The 12,381-nt window shown below is 48.5% G+C and overlaps 1 protein-coding gene across 1 annotated transcript in view; it reads left to right on the forward strand.

The window, feature by feature from the left end:
• GABRR2 (gamma-aminobutyric acid type A receptor subunit rho2) overlaps positions 1-12,381 on the forward strand; it is a 48,367-nt gene that overhangs the window by 30,372 nt on the left and 5,614 nt on the right. Inside the window, exons 3-8 of the mRNA XM_077903090.1 lie at positions 2,280-2,347; positions 4,331-4,554; positions 5,347-5,429; positions 5,628-5,768; positions 9,846-9,998; positions 11,027-11,223. Coding sequence (XP_077759216.1) covers positions 2,280-2,347; positions 4,331-4,554; positions 5,347-5,429; positions 5,628-5,768; positions 9,846-9,998; positions 11,027-11,223 — 866 coding nt within the window. The remainder of the gene's footprint in view (positions 1-2,279; positions 2,348-4,330; positions 4,555-5,346; positions 5,430-5,627; positions 5,769-9,845; positions 9,999-11,026; positions 11,224-12,381) is intronic.

Genomic DNA, 12,381 nt, shown 5'->3' on the forward strand with positions numbered 1-12,381 from the left:
CCCTCAGTGCCCATCACCCAGTCACCCCAACCCCCACCCACCTCCCCTTCTACTACCCCTTGTTCGTTTCCCAGTTAGGTGTCTCTCATGTTTTGTTACCCTCTCTGATTTTTCTCACTCATTTTCTCTCCTTTCCCCTATAATCCCTTTAACTATTTTTTATATTTCCCAAATGAATGAGACCATATAATGTTTGTCCTTCTCTGACTGACTTACTTCACTCAGCATAATACCCTCCAGTTCCATCCATGTTGAAGCAAATGGTGGGTATTTGTCGTTTCTAATGGCTGAGTAATATTCCATTGTATACATAAACCACATCTTCTTGATCCATTAACCTTTGATGGACACCGAGACTCCTTCCACACTTTGGCTATTGTGGACATTGCTGCTAGAAACATCGGGGTGCAGGTGTCCCGGCGTTTCATTGCATCTGTATCTTTGGGGTAAATCCCCAGCAGTGCAATTGCTGGGTCGTAGGGCAGATCTATTTTTAACTCTTTGAGGAACCTCCACACAGTTTTCCAGAGTGGCTGCACCAGTTCACATTCCCACCAACAGTGCAAGAGGGTTCCCCTTTCTCCACATCCTCTCCAACATTTGTTGTTTCCTGTCTTGTTAATTTTCCCCATTCTCACTGGTGTGAGGTGGTATCTCATTGTGGTTTTGATTTGTATTTCCCTGATGGCCAGTGATGCAGAGCATTTTCTCATGTGCATGTTGGCCATGTCTACGTCTTCCTCTGTGAAATTTCTGTTCATGTCTTTTGCCCATTTCATGATTGGATTGTTTGTTTCTTGGGAGTTGAGTTTAATAAGTGCTTTATAGATCTTGGAAACTAGCTCTTTATCTGATATGTCATTTGCAAATATCTTCTCCCATTCTGTAGGTTGTCTTTTAGTTTTGTTGACTGTTTCTTTTGCTGTGCAGAAGCTTTTTATCTTGATGAAGTCCCAATAATTCATTTTTGCTTTTGTTTCCCTTGCCTTCATAGATGTATCTTGCAAGAAATTGCTGTGGCCAAGTTCAAAAAGGGTGTTGCCTGTGTTCTCCTCTAGGATTTTGGTGGATTCTTGTCTCACATTTAGATTTTCATCCATTTTGAGTTTATCTTTGTGTATGGTATAAGAGAATGGTCTAGTTTCATTCTTCTGCATGTGGATGTCCAATTTTCCCAGCACCATTTATTGAAGAGACTGTCCTTTTTCCAGTGGATAGTCTTTCCTGCTTTGTCGAATATTAGCTGACCATAGAGTTGAGGGCCCATTTCTGAATTCTCTATTCTGTTCCATTGATCTATGTGACTGTTTTTGTGCCAGTACCACACTGTCTTGATGATCACATCTTCATAGTACAACTTGAAATCTGGCATTGTGATGTCCCCAGCTCTGGTTTTCCTTTTCAATATTCCCCTGGCTATTCGGGGTCTTTTCTGATTCCACACAAATCTTATGATTATTTGTTCCAACTCACTAAAAAAAGTCCATGGTATTTCAATAGGGATTGCATTGAATGTGTAAATGGCTTTGGCTGTGATCTATCTGCAGAGAGATCTTATCTCACACGAGACTGTGAGGCTTCTAGAGGGCAGGATCCCAGTTATCTGTTAAGTACTCTATAGGTATAGGTTGAGTGACCAAATGAATCTGGCCCTGGGCAGGCTGGTGTCCCAAGCCTGGATCTGAGGTTCTTAGGCCTCATCTGCCCTTTATAGGAGGACAATTAACTAGGGTCCCTATTCAAACACTAGAACATGGGATGCCTGGGTGGCTCAGCAGTTTTGAGTGCCTGTCTTCGACTCAGGGTGTGATCCTGCGGTCCCGGAATCAAGTCCCACATAGAGCTCCCTGCATGGAGCCTGCTTCTGCTTCTGCCTGTGTCTCTGCCTCTCTCTCTCTCATGAATAAATAAATAAAATCTTTAAAACACACACACACGCACACACACACACACACACACACACACTAGAACATTAGTCCCTCTACCCTAGAGTGACAGCCCTGGGATGTAGAAAGTAATCCAGCTCATCGATTCATCCCACAAGCATGGATTAAACATTCACCTTGGTCCAGGAAAGACACATAAGTCAGACACGATCTCCGCCCTCAGGAAGAAAGCTCAGGCACTCATCATGTCAGGATGTAGCCAGAAAGCCCTCATAGAATTGGAACCCCTGCTTCACTCTGCTCTGGTCAGGCTATCCCCAGGAGGGGTGTGTGGCTGCGGACCCACTGGTAGATAAGAATGTGCCTTCCTCAGCTGTCTTTGCTCTTCTGCAGGCCCTGCTATCCCGGTGGGCGTGGACGTGCAGGTGGAGAGCCTGGACAGCATCTCGGAGGTGGACATGGTGCGCAGCGCCCTTGGCGGGGCTTCAAACCGGGGTCCTGAGGTTAAGGGTCTGTGAGAGCCTGTAGCTGGGGTAGCCACACGGGTGCAGGCTGTGCCTGGTGGGCAGAGCCAGGGCAACAGGGGGTAAAACTAGGACTTGGAAGTTGGCTCAGGTGCAGTGAAACCTGAAGCAGGGGTTCTCAACCTGATGGGTAAAAGTAACTGGGGGAGTTGGTTACATGGAGATTCCTGGGCCCCACTGGAGACATCCTGGATCAGTCTCTGGGAGTGAGGCCCGGCACCTTACACTTTGAACACACTCCTCAGGTGATGGGACTGGGGAGATGGACCACACTTGGAGGAGCACAGGAGGGGGTCATTTTCAGACAGAAATTCTGCAGTTCTCTGCTTGCTAATGCCCACCTGAGCATTGCTTCCCTACGCCTTCCTTGGCAGTGTCCACCAAGATCAGGCAGTAAGGGAAGGCTCTTAAAGACGCCTTGTTTCAATTGAGACCTGAAGGATAGATAAGAAGGAGACATCGTGGGGAGGGCCAGAGCAAGAGTGGGGCAAGGGCCCCTTGAGGCAGAAGAAACAGGAGGTTTATAAACACAAACCAAAACAGTAGGGCACAAACTGAGGAAGGGGCGGGGATGGAGAGGGGGAGGGTGGGGGTGCTCCCCTCCCCACTGAGCCTGCAGGACAGTCAGTTCTAGGTGTGCTGGTAAAGCAGAAGTGGGCACTATGCTCTGAGACCACTGCCACCAGGCATCTTTCCATCCTCGCTCCCGAGGGGGATGCTTGGGGCCCTTATTGACTTATCTGCACTTGTAACTTAGCACTTGCATCTTCCGCTGCGGCGGGGGTGCCAGGCTCTTGGTTTAAGGCAGCAGCCCTGCAGGCGAGGAGACACGGTTTAACAGAAAGAACTTTCAGGCTGAAATGATAGTGGATCTGCAGCTGCACATACCTTCATCCATTCATTCCCACCCCCACCCCGCAGTTTTCTATCCTGCAAATATTTATTGAGCACCCACTGTGTGCCTTCAGGTAGGGCCTGGGGATTCAATGGCACGCAGGGCACAATTCTGCCCACAAAGATTCTCCAAGATCAATGACAGAAACTTATAAATAGGACACTTGACCGTGCAGGTTTCTCCCAGCGTCCACCAACCTGAAACTGCATGCTTGGCCAACAGGGAAGGAGCACTGTGTGCCTAAGTCTAGGGGAGAGAGCAGGACTCCTGGGAAATCCTGCCCTGCTGGCCCCCTTGCTGGCTGCCTCACCCCTGTAGGTTTCATTCGCAAAGCCTGAAGGATGGGCTGCTCCCCGTCCCGGGCTCCCACCTCACGATGCACAGCAACAATGCGCCAGGCCCTTTCCTATTGTAGCAGCACCCCTGCGGCAGCGGCCACCCTCCTGCGGGTGCTGCAGCCCTGTCACTGGAGGCTGAGCCTGAGGTGTCCGTTATGTGGGTTAATGATGGGTTGATTGTAGGAAAGGAAGCTTTATTTCTTTTTAAATTAAAGATAGATTTATTTATTTATTTATTTATTTATTTATTTATTTATTTATTCCTGAGAGACAGAGAGAGAGAGAGGCAGAGACCTAGGCAGAGGGAGAAGCAAGCTCCCCGCAGGGAGCCTGATGCAGGACTCGATCCTAGGACCTCAGGATCACTCCCTGAGCCGAAGGCAGATGCTCAACCACTGAGCCACCCAGGCGTCCCTATTTATTTATTTTGGAGACTGAGAGAGAGAGAGAAAGAGAGAGAGAGAGAGCATGCATGGGCAAGAGCTGGGTGGGAGGGGCAGAGGGAGAAGGAGAGAGAGAATCCCAAGCAGGACCCCATGCCCAGCATGGACCCTGATGTGGGGCTCGATTCACGATCCTGAGATCATGACCTGAGCTGCAATCAAGAGTTGGATGCTTAACCGATAGAGCCACCAGAAAGGAAGCTTTCTAAGCACTTGTGTTTGGTGTCACCTCGGGCTCCCACAGGACTTCACCATGACCCTGTACCTGCGGCATTACTGGAAGGATGAGAGGCTGGCCTTTCCCAGCACGAGCAACAAGAGCATGACCTTTGATGGTCGGCTGGTAAAGAAGATCTGGGTCCCCGACGTCTTCTTTGTTCATTCCAAAAGGTCATTCACTCATGACACCACCACTGATAACATCATGCTGAGGGTGTTTCCGGATGGGCACGTGCTATACAGCATGAGGTAACTGTCCATGGGGTCACTGGCTCTTTGTCCAATGCCATTCTAATACGTATGGTCAGTCTCTTTGTCCCTGAAGAGTTTGTCATTGTGTTTGGGCCTGAGGGCTATATGGATGTGATGAGCCTTCTGATAGCTGTTAGAAGTCTCTGAAGATGAAATGGTCACCCTAGTAGCCAGTGACTTCCCAGTCATCGGCAATCTCAAGCTCAGGTTAGGAGACTTGTTAGACTTGAGTGAGTTGAGAGTCAATGACATTCTATGTCCCTTCCACCCCTGAGAGCCTATCATTCTAGTTTATTGATAATAAAGATTTAAAAAGGCAACAAGACCTACTGTTTATTGAGTGTTATTCCAGATTGGCTTCTGGGCCAATGAGTGATTGCACAGGCTTATTCCACATCTTCTTGGCCTGCTTGTAGGGTTCACCAGAATTTGATGCTAATAGCCTTGGTGCGGTGTGGGGTAGGGAGGTGTGGGCGGGGTGGTGTGGGGTAGGGAGGTGTGGCCATAACCTCCCAGGCATCTTGGGGGGAGGTTGCTCACAGGCCCAGAGCAGAGTGCAGGAATGGGCTCTTGACAGTAGTTGGGGCCCAGCAGAGCGCTGATGACATGTCCTGCAGAAGACAGAACTTGAAAGTTAGGGTCCTGCAACTTAGCGACCAGGGTTTCCAAGCTTCTGAATTAGACGTGAGAAAGCATTTGCTTTTGGTCGTTGGTGTTCTTCTTACTCGGGGCAGGCACATGAGCCAAGAACTCACTGCACGAGCCAACATGCCTGTTTGGGTTGCCTAGGATTACGGTGACTGCCATGTGCAACATGGACTTCAGCCACTTTCCCCTGGACTCCCAGACCTGCTCTTTGGAGCTGGAAAGCTGTAAGTATCAGTGTTCCTAACGACAAATCTCTGCCTTGTTCCCTCTCCAATCTCTGCGCCACTTCAGTAACCGTGACGCTGAGTACTGCCTGCCAGTGTTAAGACCTGTTTACTCCGAGGCTGGTGTAGGATTTCCCTGTTGCTTCGGCCACATCAGAAGCCAAGGAGTCAAATTAACTTATTTTCCTCTCCCCAAAGATGCATATACAGATGAAGATCTGATGCTGTATTGGAAGAATGGGGACGAATCCTTGAAAACTGATGAGAAGATCTCCTTGTCCCAGTTTCTGATTCAGAAATTTCACACCACTTCCAGACTGGCCTTCTACAGCAGCACTGGTAGCTAATGTTTGCCATGGTTGGGTGCGAATGTGGGAGAAAATACATTAGAATTCTCCAGCCTTAAACTTTTCCCCTTCCGATGAGAATGAATCTGTATTCCTAAGGAATGCATAGTTCTACAAAACATAAGCAACACTTAGAAGTAGAAATTTAAAAAGTTTTGTCATCTTCTCAAAGCCGATGGCCAGAGGCAACCACTCCTGACGGTTTAGCACACACCCTTGTGAACATCTTGCTTTAATTATGTAAAGCGGGGTCATGTTTTACGTGCTATGCTGTTATCCGATTTGTCTGACTTAATGATACGGATGATAGCTTTTCGAGGAAATGTATCTATTACCTATATTTAGATCTATAGATTTATTGATTTATTTAGTTAGTTACTTAAGTGGGGGGAAGGGGAGGCACAGAGGGAGAGAGAGTCTTAAGTAGGCTCCATACCCAGTGCAGAGCCCAACATGGGGCTTGATCTCGTGACACTGAGATCATGACCTGAGCCAAAAGCAAGAGTTGGACACTTGAGACACCTGAGTGGCTCAGCAGTTGAGTGTCTGCCTTTGGCTCAGGGCGTGATCTTGGGGGTCCCGGGATCTAGTCCCACATCAGGCTCCCTGCATGGAGCCTGCTTCTCCCTCTGCCTATGACTCTGCCTCTCTCTTTCTGTGTCTCTCATGAATAAATAAATAAAATCTTAAAAAAAGAGGTCGGACACCTAACCGACTGAGTCACCCAGGTGCTATAGATTTATTTTTAATATTTAGTGTAACTCATCCCAGACCCTGGGCTGTGTTTGAAGTTTTGAGAGGTTGCACTTGTCCATCTGTCTCTAATTTCACCATTACTTAGCTCTTATAGTCACTTCTGAGGGCTGTCAAAATAAAGTATCTAAACTGGGGCCCTGAAACAACAGGAATATATTTGCCCACAGTTCTGGGGGCCATGCTCCTCTCTTAGGCTTTCTTTTTTCTTTTTCTTTTTTTTTTTTTTAAGATTTTATTTATTCATGACACACACACACACACACACACACACACACACACACACAGGCAGAGGGAGAAGCAGGCTCCATGCAGGGAATCCAATGTGGGACTCGATCCCAGGTCTCCAGGATCACACCCCAGGCTTAAGGCGGCACCAAACTGCTGCACCACCGGGGCTGCCCTCCCTTAGGCTTTAGAAGGAACTCTGCCTTGTGTCTTACTAGTTTCTGGTGGGTGCTGCATTGCTCCAGTGCCATCCTCTGTTGTCACGTGGCATTCCCCCCATGTCCTTCTCTGTGTCCTAACATGCTGCTGTTTCTGTGGATCTGTGTCCAAATTTCCCTCTTCCGTAAGGATATTAGTCATTGGATTATGGCCCTCCCTAATCCAGTATGACCTCATCTCATCTCGATTCCATGTGCAAGACCCAATTTCTAAATAAGGCCACGTTCACAGAAACTGGGATTTAGGACTTCAACATATCTTTCTGAGGGACACAGTTCACCCCCATGACAGCTCAGCAGTAGCTACAGGACTCTAAGGGACTTTTCACTTCATCACCCCTTGTCCATATGCTGGGAAACCCCAGCCCTTCCATGTGGAGCTTCTGTGCTACTGTCTGTCCCTGCATAGCCACCATCTGCCTATTCACCTGCCCACCCCCACCCCTTTGTCCCCAACATCAATCACTGAAAAAGCCTGAGTCTCAGAGAAGGTGGAGTTAGTGTCTGGACAGCCCAAGGTCCCTTTCTTCCCTTTCTGCCCATAGGGCTCATCCTCATTCCTCCCTTCCTTTTCCGCTGGTATGTATTACCACACAATTTTCTCTTCTCATCTCTTCTTGGCAAGTTCAAATCCACTCTCTTGCTAAAACCATTTTTAAGAATGTCCTATATAACTTTTTACTATGTGTCAGTCACTGTCTTGAGTGCTTTATATGAATTAACTAATTTCTACCCAACAAACCCGTGGTGTAGATATTATCATCATCCCCAATTTACAGATGAGAAAACTGAGACTCAGAAGGGTTAATTTGCCTATCGAAGTTGCACAGCTAGTAAGTGGCCAACGTGCCTTAGTCACTATGTGTACTTCTATTAGACATTTTCTGTGTTCAAATAGAAGTTTGCTTGTTTGTCTTGTCCCCCATTCCAGCCTTTCTGGAGTCCAGATTAAAATGCATCTTCCTCTCCCATTATTTACTATGTGCCAACAAGTGGGTTGGTACAGGGGCTGTGAGCTCCCCACGAGTGCTCTGTTTGGAACACAGAGTATACATTTGTGAAGCTCCTGGTTCCCTCTTAGTGTTTCCAAGGCAACCCTCCCTGATTTTCTTAGAAGGAAAGGATAGTGGAACAAACCTTAACAGAATTAAGGCAATGCTCAGCCCTTCCAGAAAGACCCTGTACAAACCTAAAGCACAATGTGATTTGCTTCATGGGTGCCGATTTACGTAGGGAAGATAAAGCTGACATGACGGGACAAAGGTTGTGGGATGAAAAAAGGATTAGGTTATTTCTGTCACATCTGAAGATCACTTTCTATTTATCCAGTCCACTAAAAGTAGCTAGCTCATTCAAACAACAGGGGAACCTACACAGGAACCATGGGTCAAGCTTGTCTGGACCCATCCTATTGTTTGAGCCTTTCCCTATTGATCCAACCCTTCTTTAACCTGACTCCACAGTAACTTTTTACACCACCCAGGTAGCCTTTGTTACCTGCGCAGCATTTTCCTGGGAGCAGCCTGAGGTCCTCCTGCATCCATATCTACAGGGGAGTGTGTTTGACAAGCAGATTTCTGGGTCCCATTGCAAGCTACTGAGCCAGTATCCCGGGCAGGGCTGAGATGAGAGTGGAGTGTGTGTGCGCACACAGTTGCAGTCCACTTTTTCACATTTATAATGTCCTTGACACCATCTTTGATCCCAGGGATTGGGTATAGATCTTGTGGATTTGAGACCTTATCATTTTAGTCCTTACTTACAACCACCCATCTCATGATATATGTGGAAACCGACTGAGCTGATCAATCTATGACAGAGAGAACAGTGGCAAGACCCCGGCTCTGCTGGCTCCTGCCTCAGTGGTACTGGCCTCAACAAAATATATTCTATTTTTTTTAAAGATTTTATTTATTTATTCATGAGACACACACAGAGAGAGCCAGAGACATAGGCAGAGGGAAAAGTAGGCTCCATGCAGGGAGCCTGATGTGGAACTTGATCCTGGAACTCCAGGATCACAGCCTGGGCTGAAGGCGGCACTAAACCGCTGAGCCACCCGGGCTGCCCTGGCCTCAATGAAATAGAACCCAGTCCCACTTCTGGGCCTCGTGAGCAGTGAGTCCTCAGGAAATATGGTTTTGGTTTGCAAATAAAAAATACAAAACAAACAACTAAACCTAGATCTCGGGATCCCTGGGTGGCGCAGCAGTTTGGTGCCTGCCTTTGGCCCAGGGCGCGATCCTGGAGACCCTGGATCGAATCCCACGTCGGGCTACCTGCATGGAGCCTGCTTCTCCCTCTGCCTATGTCTCTGCCTCTCTCTCTCTCTGTGTGACTATCATAAATAAATAAAAATTAAAAAAACAAAACAAAACAAAAAAACCTAGATCTCTCTTTCTACCTTCTCCCAAAATGTTAGGGGAAGAGAAGTTAGGTAATATTGAATAAAACAGTACATGTAGGGCAGCCTGGGTGGCTCAGCGGTTTAGCGCCGCCTTTGGCCCAGGGTGTGATCCTGGAGACCTGGATTGAGTCCCGCATGGGGCTCCTTGCGTGGAGCCTGCTTCTCCCTCTGCCTGTGTCTCTGCCTCTCTCTCTCTCTGTATCTTCCATGAATAAATAAAAATAAAATCTTAAAAAAAAACAACAGTACATGTATTAGATACTGGCAAGATACTTATTTATAGGAGAGAGGGCTTAGATTTTAGATAGGAGATGTACTATATTAAGTCTATTAATCATTAACTTTTAACTTTCTGCTGAAGATGAGAGCAATGTGGGGGGAGGGGGGTAGAAGGGTTCCTGGGGACGGGGTTTGTTTAAGCCTCTCCAGCTGAACCTCCCCGGTTTCTTCCTGTGTCCCCCAGGCTGGTACAACCGTCTGTACATTAACTTCACGTTGCGACGCCACATCTTCTTCTTCCTCCTCCAAACCTACTTCCCTGCCACCCTGATGGTCATGCTGTCCTGGGTGTCCTTCTGGATCGACCGCAGAGCTGTGCCCGCCAGAGTTTCACTGGGTAAAAGCATGTGATAAGGTGCGGTGGGGTGGTTATTGTTTCAGCTGGTCACTATAAAGAGAAAAAGGACAACCATTATTCAGAGTTCTTAACTGATGGGCTGTCAGAGTCAAAAGGAGCAAACGTTCCTCCCACCTGTTGCCGTCACCACTCACATGCCACGCTGTTTCCTCCACTACTTTAGGAAAACCACAGGGAGCTAAAGCTACATCAGCTTTGCTCGAATCATCTCAGAAACATGAAGCCTGTCTGGGGGATAGACTTCCACCACCAGCAGGATTAGAGCTCAGGACTTTCATAAATAAGACAATTCTACAAACACCAAAACCTCCCTCTGTAAATACACACACTCTGTGTCGGCCTTGTTTGGACAGAGTCTGAAGGCAGGGTGGGTAATAGGGGATTTGGGGGAGGGGGAGGGCTGTACTCCCTGGACTTGTAGTTTTCCGCCTCCACAGACCAGAAGCTCCAGGGGGAACAGGGGGAACTGTACAGCTCATCATGGTCAATTTGGCCACGATCAGCCGGGTCTCCAAGAAATGTGAGGGTTTTACCAGCAAGGCACAGTGAAGAAGATAGCATGATAGGCTTCCAGGAATTTCCACAGCGTTCAGAGACTTAATACATGTGGTTGGGAGGAGAGGGAGGGAGGGAGGGCATTCCCTGCAGGGGTGGGGAGGTTCCTTTAGGGGTGTCCTCCGGTCACTGTTGCAAATTCCACATCTGACCGGGTCCTTGGTGAAGCACTGAGGAGGCGGCCAGCCACACCACAGACACCAGGCCCCCCCAGCCCCCGCAGCCCCCGGGTGAGGATGGGGGGTTGCAAGGCAGAGGAGGCCAGCAGCGAGCTGGCCCGGAGGGACCCGCCTGCTGCCCATGGAGCAGATCTGCCGCGTGGAGGTTTCCATGCCGGGGGGGCCCCTCTGTGGGTTTCCGACACGGAGGAAGAATGCAACACGGTGACTCGGTGAAATGTGGGGGCCGTTCTGCACCCTCGCGGGTGGCTGAACCCCGGCTGCACGTTGCAGGTATCACCACGGTGCTGACCATGTCCACCATCATCACGGGCGTGAACGCCTCCATGCCCCGCGTCTCCTACATCAAGGCGGTGGACATCTACCTGTGGGTCAGCTTCGTGTTCGTGTTCCTCTCGGTGCTGGAGTACGCGGCCGTCAACTACCTGACCACCGTGCAGGAGCGCAAGGAGCGGAAGCTGCGGGACAAGGCGAGACCACAGTCCTTCATCTCCCGCCCGCAGCCCAGGCTACTGGTTGCATGAGAAGGGCAGGGAGCCAGGGCTGCCCAAAAGGAGGAGGATCTATTTCAGAAGGGGTTCTAGCTTCAACCACCAAGCATCCCAGAAAGCAGAGAGTCTGGAGCCTGGGGGGCTCAGTGGGTTAAGCGTTGGCCTTGGGCTCAGGTCGTGATCCTGGGGTCCTGGGATAAGGTGCACGTTGGGCTCCCTGCTCAGTGGGGAGTCTGCTTCTCTCTCTCTCTCTCTCTCTCTCTCTCTCTCCCTTGCTTGTACTCTCTCAAATAAATAAATAACATCTTAAAAAAAAAAAAAAAAAGAGGGGATCCCTGGATGGCTCAGTGGTTTAGCACCTGCCTTAGGCCCAGGGTGTGATCCTGGAGTGTCAAGATCGAGTCCCATGTCAGGTTCCCTGCATGGAGCCTGCTTCTCCCTCTGCCTGTGTTTCTGCCATTCTCTCTCTCTCTCTCTCTCTCTCATGAATAAATAAATCTTAAAAAAAAAAAAAAAAAGGAATCAGAAAGTCTTTGGACCAGGACTAGGAAGACTTGGGTTCTTTTTTTTTTTTTTTTTTTTTTTTATATATATTTTATTTATTCATGAGAGATACAGAGCGGCAGTGGGAGAAGCAGGCTCCATGCAAAGAGCCCGATGTGGGACTCTATTCTGGGACTCCAGGATCATGCCCTGGGCTGAAGACAGGCGCCAAACTGCTGAGCCACCCAGGGATCCCAAAGACTTGGGTTCTCAGGCACCACTTACCCTGGGCCTCTGTTTCCTCATCTGTAAAAAGGTATAGAGGAATCCTCCCCTCCCCTCTTCCCAGGGTTGTTGTAAGGGTCACGTGAGATAACGTATGCAAAAGTTGTTTTGAAACTGTGGGGTTCTAGGCAGACATAAAGTATCACTATTACTATGAACATGTTTAGGGAAGGTGCCTCCAGGTCCTGTGACCAGATGAGGGGAGAGGTCTAGAATTAAAAACTCTTGTATTTATCTGTGGTCTGACCCAGTGGAAATTCAGCTACATACAACTTTAGCCTTCAGACTCATTGGAAATACTATGCTGTCTACACTGTACTGCAGTGTAGTAACCTACATTAGTTATGAGATAGAATACAAATGGGAAAT

Source organism: Canis aureus, chromosome 7 (genome assembly GCF_053574225.1).
Source record: "Canis aureus isolate CA01 chromosome 7, VMU_Caureus_v.1.0, whole genome shotgun sequence".
NCBI lineage: Eukaryota > Metazoa > Chordata > Mammalia > Carnivora > Canidae > Canis > Canis aureus.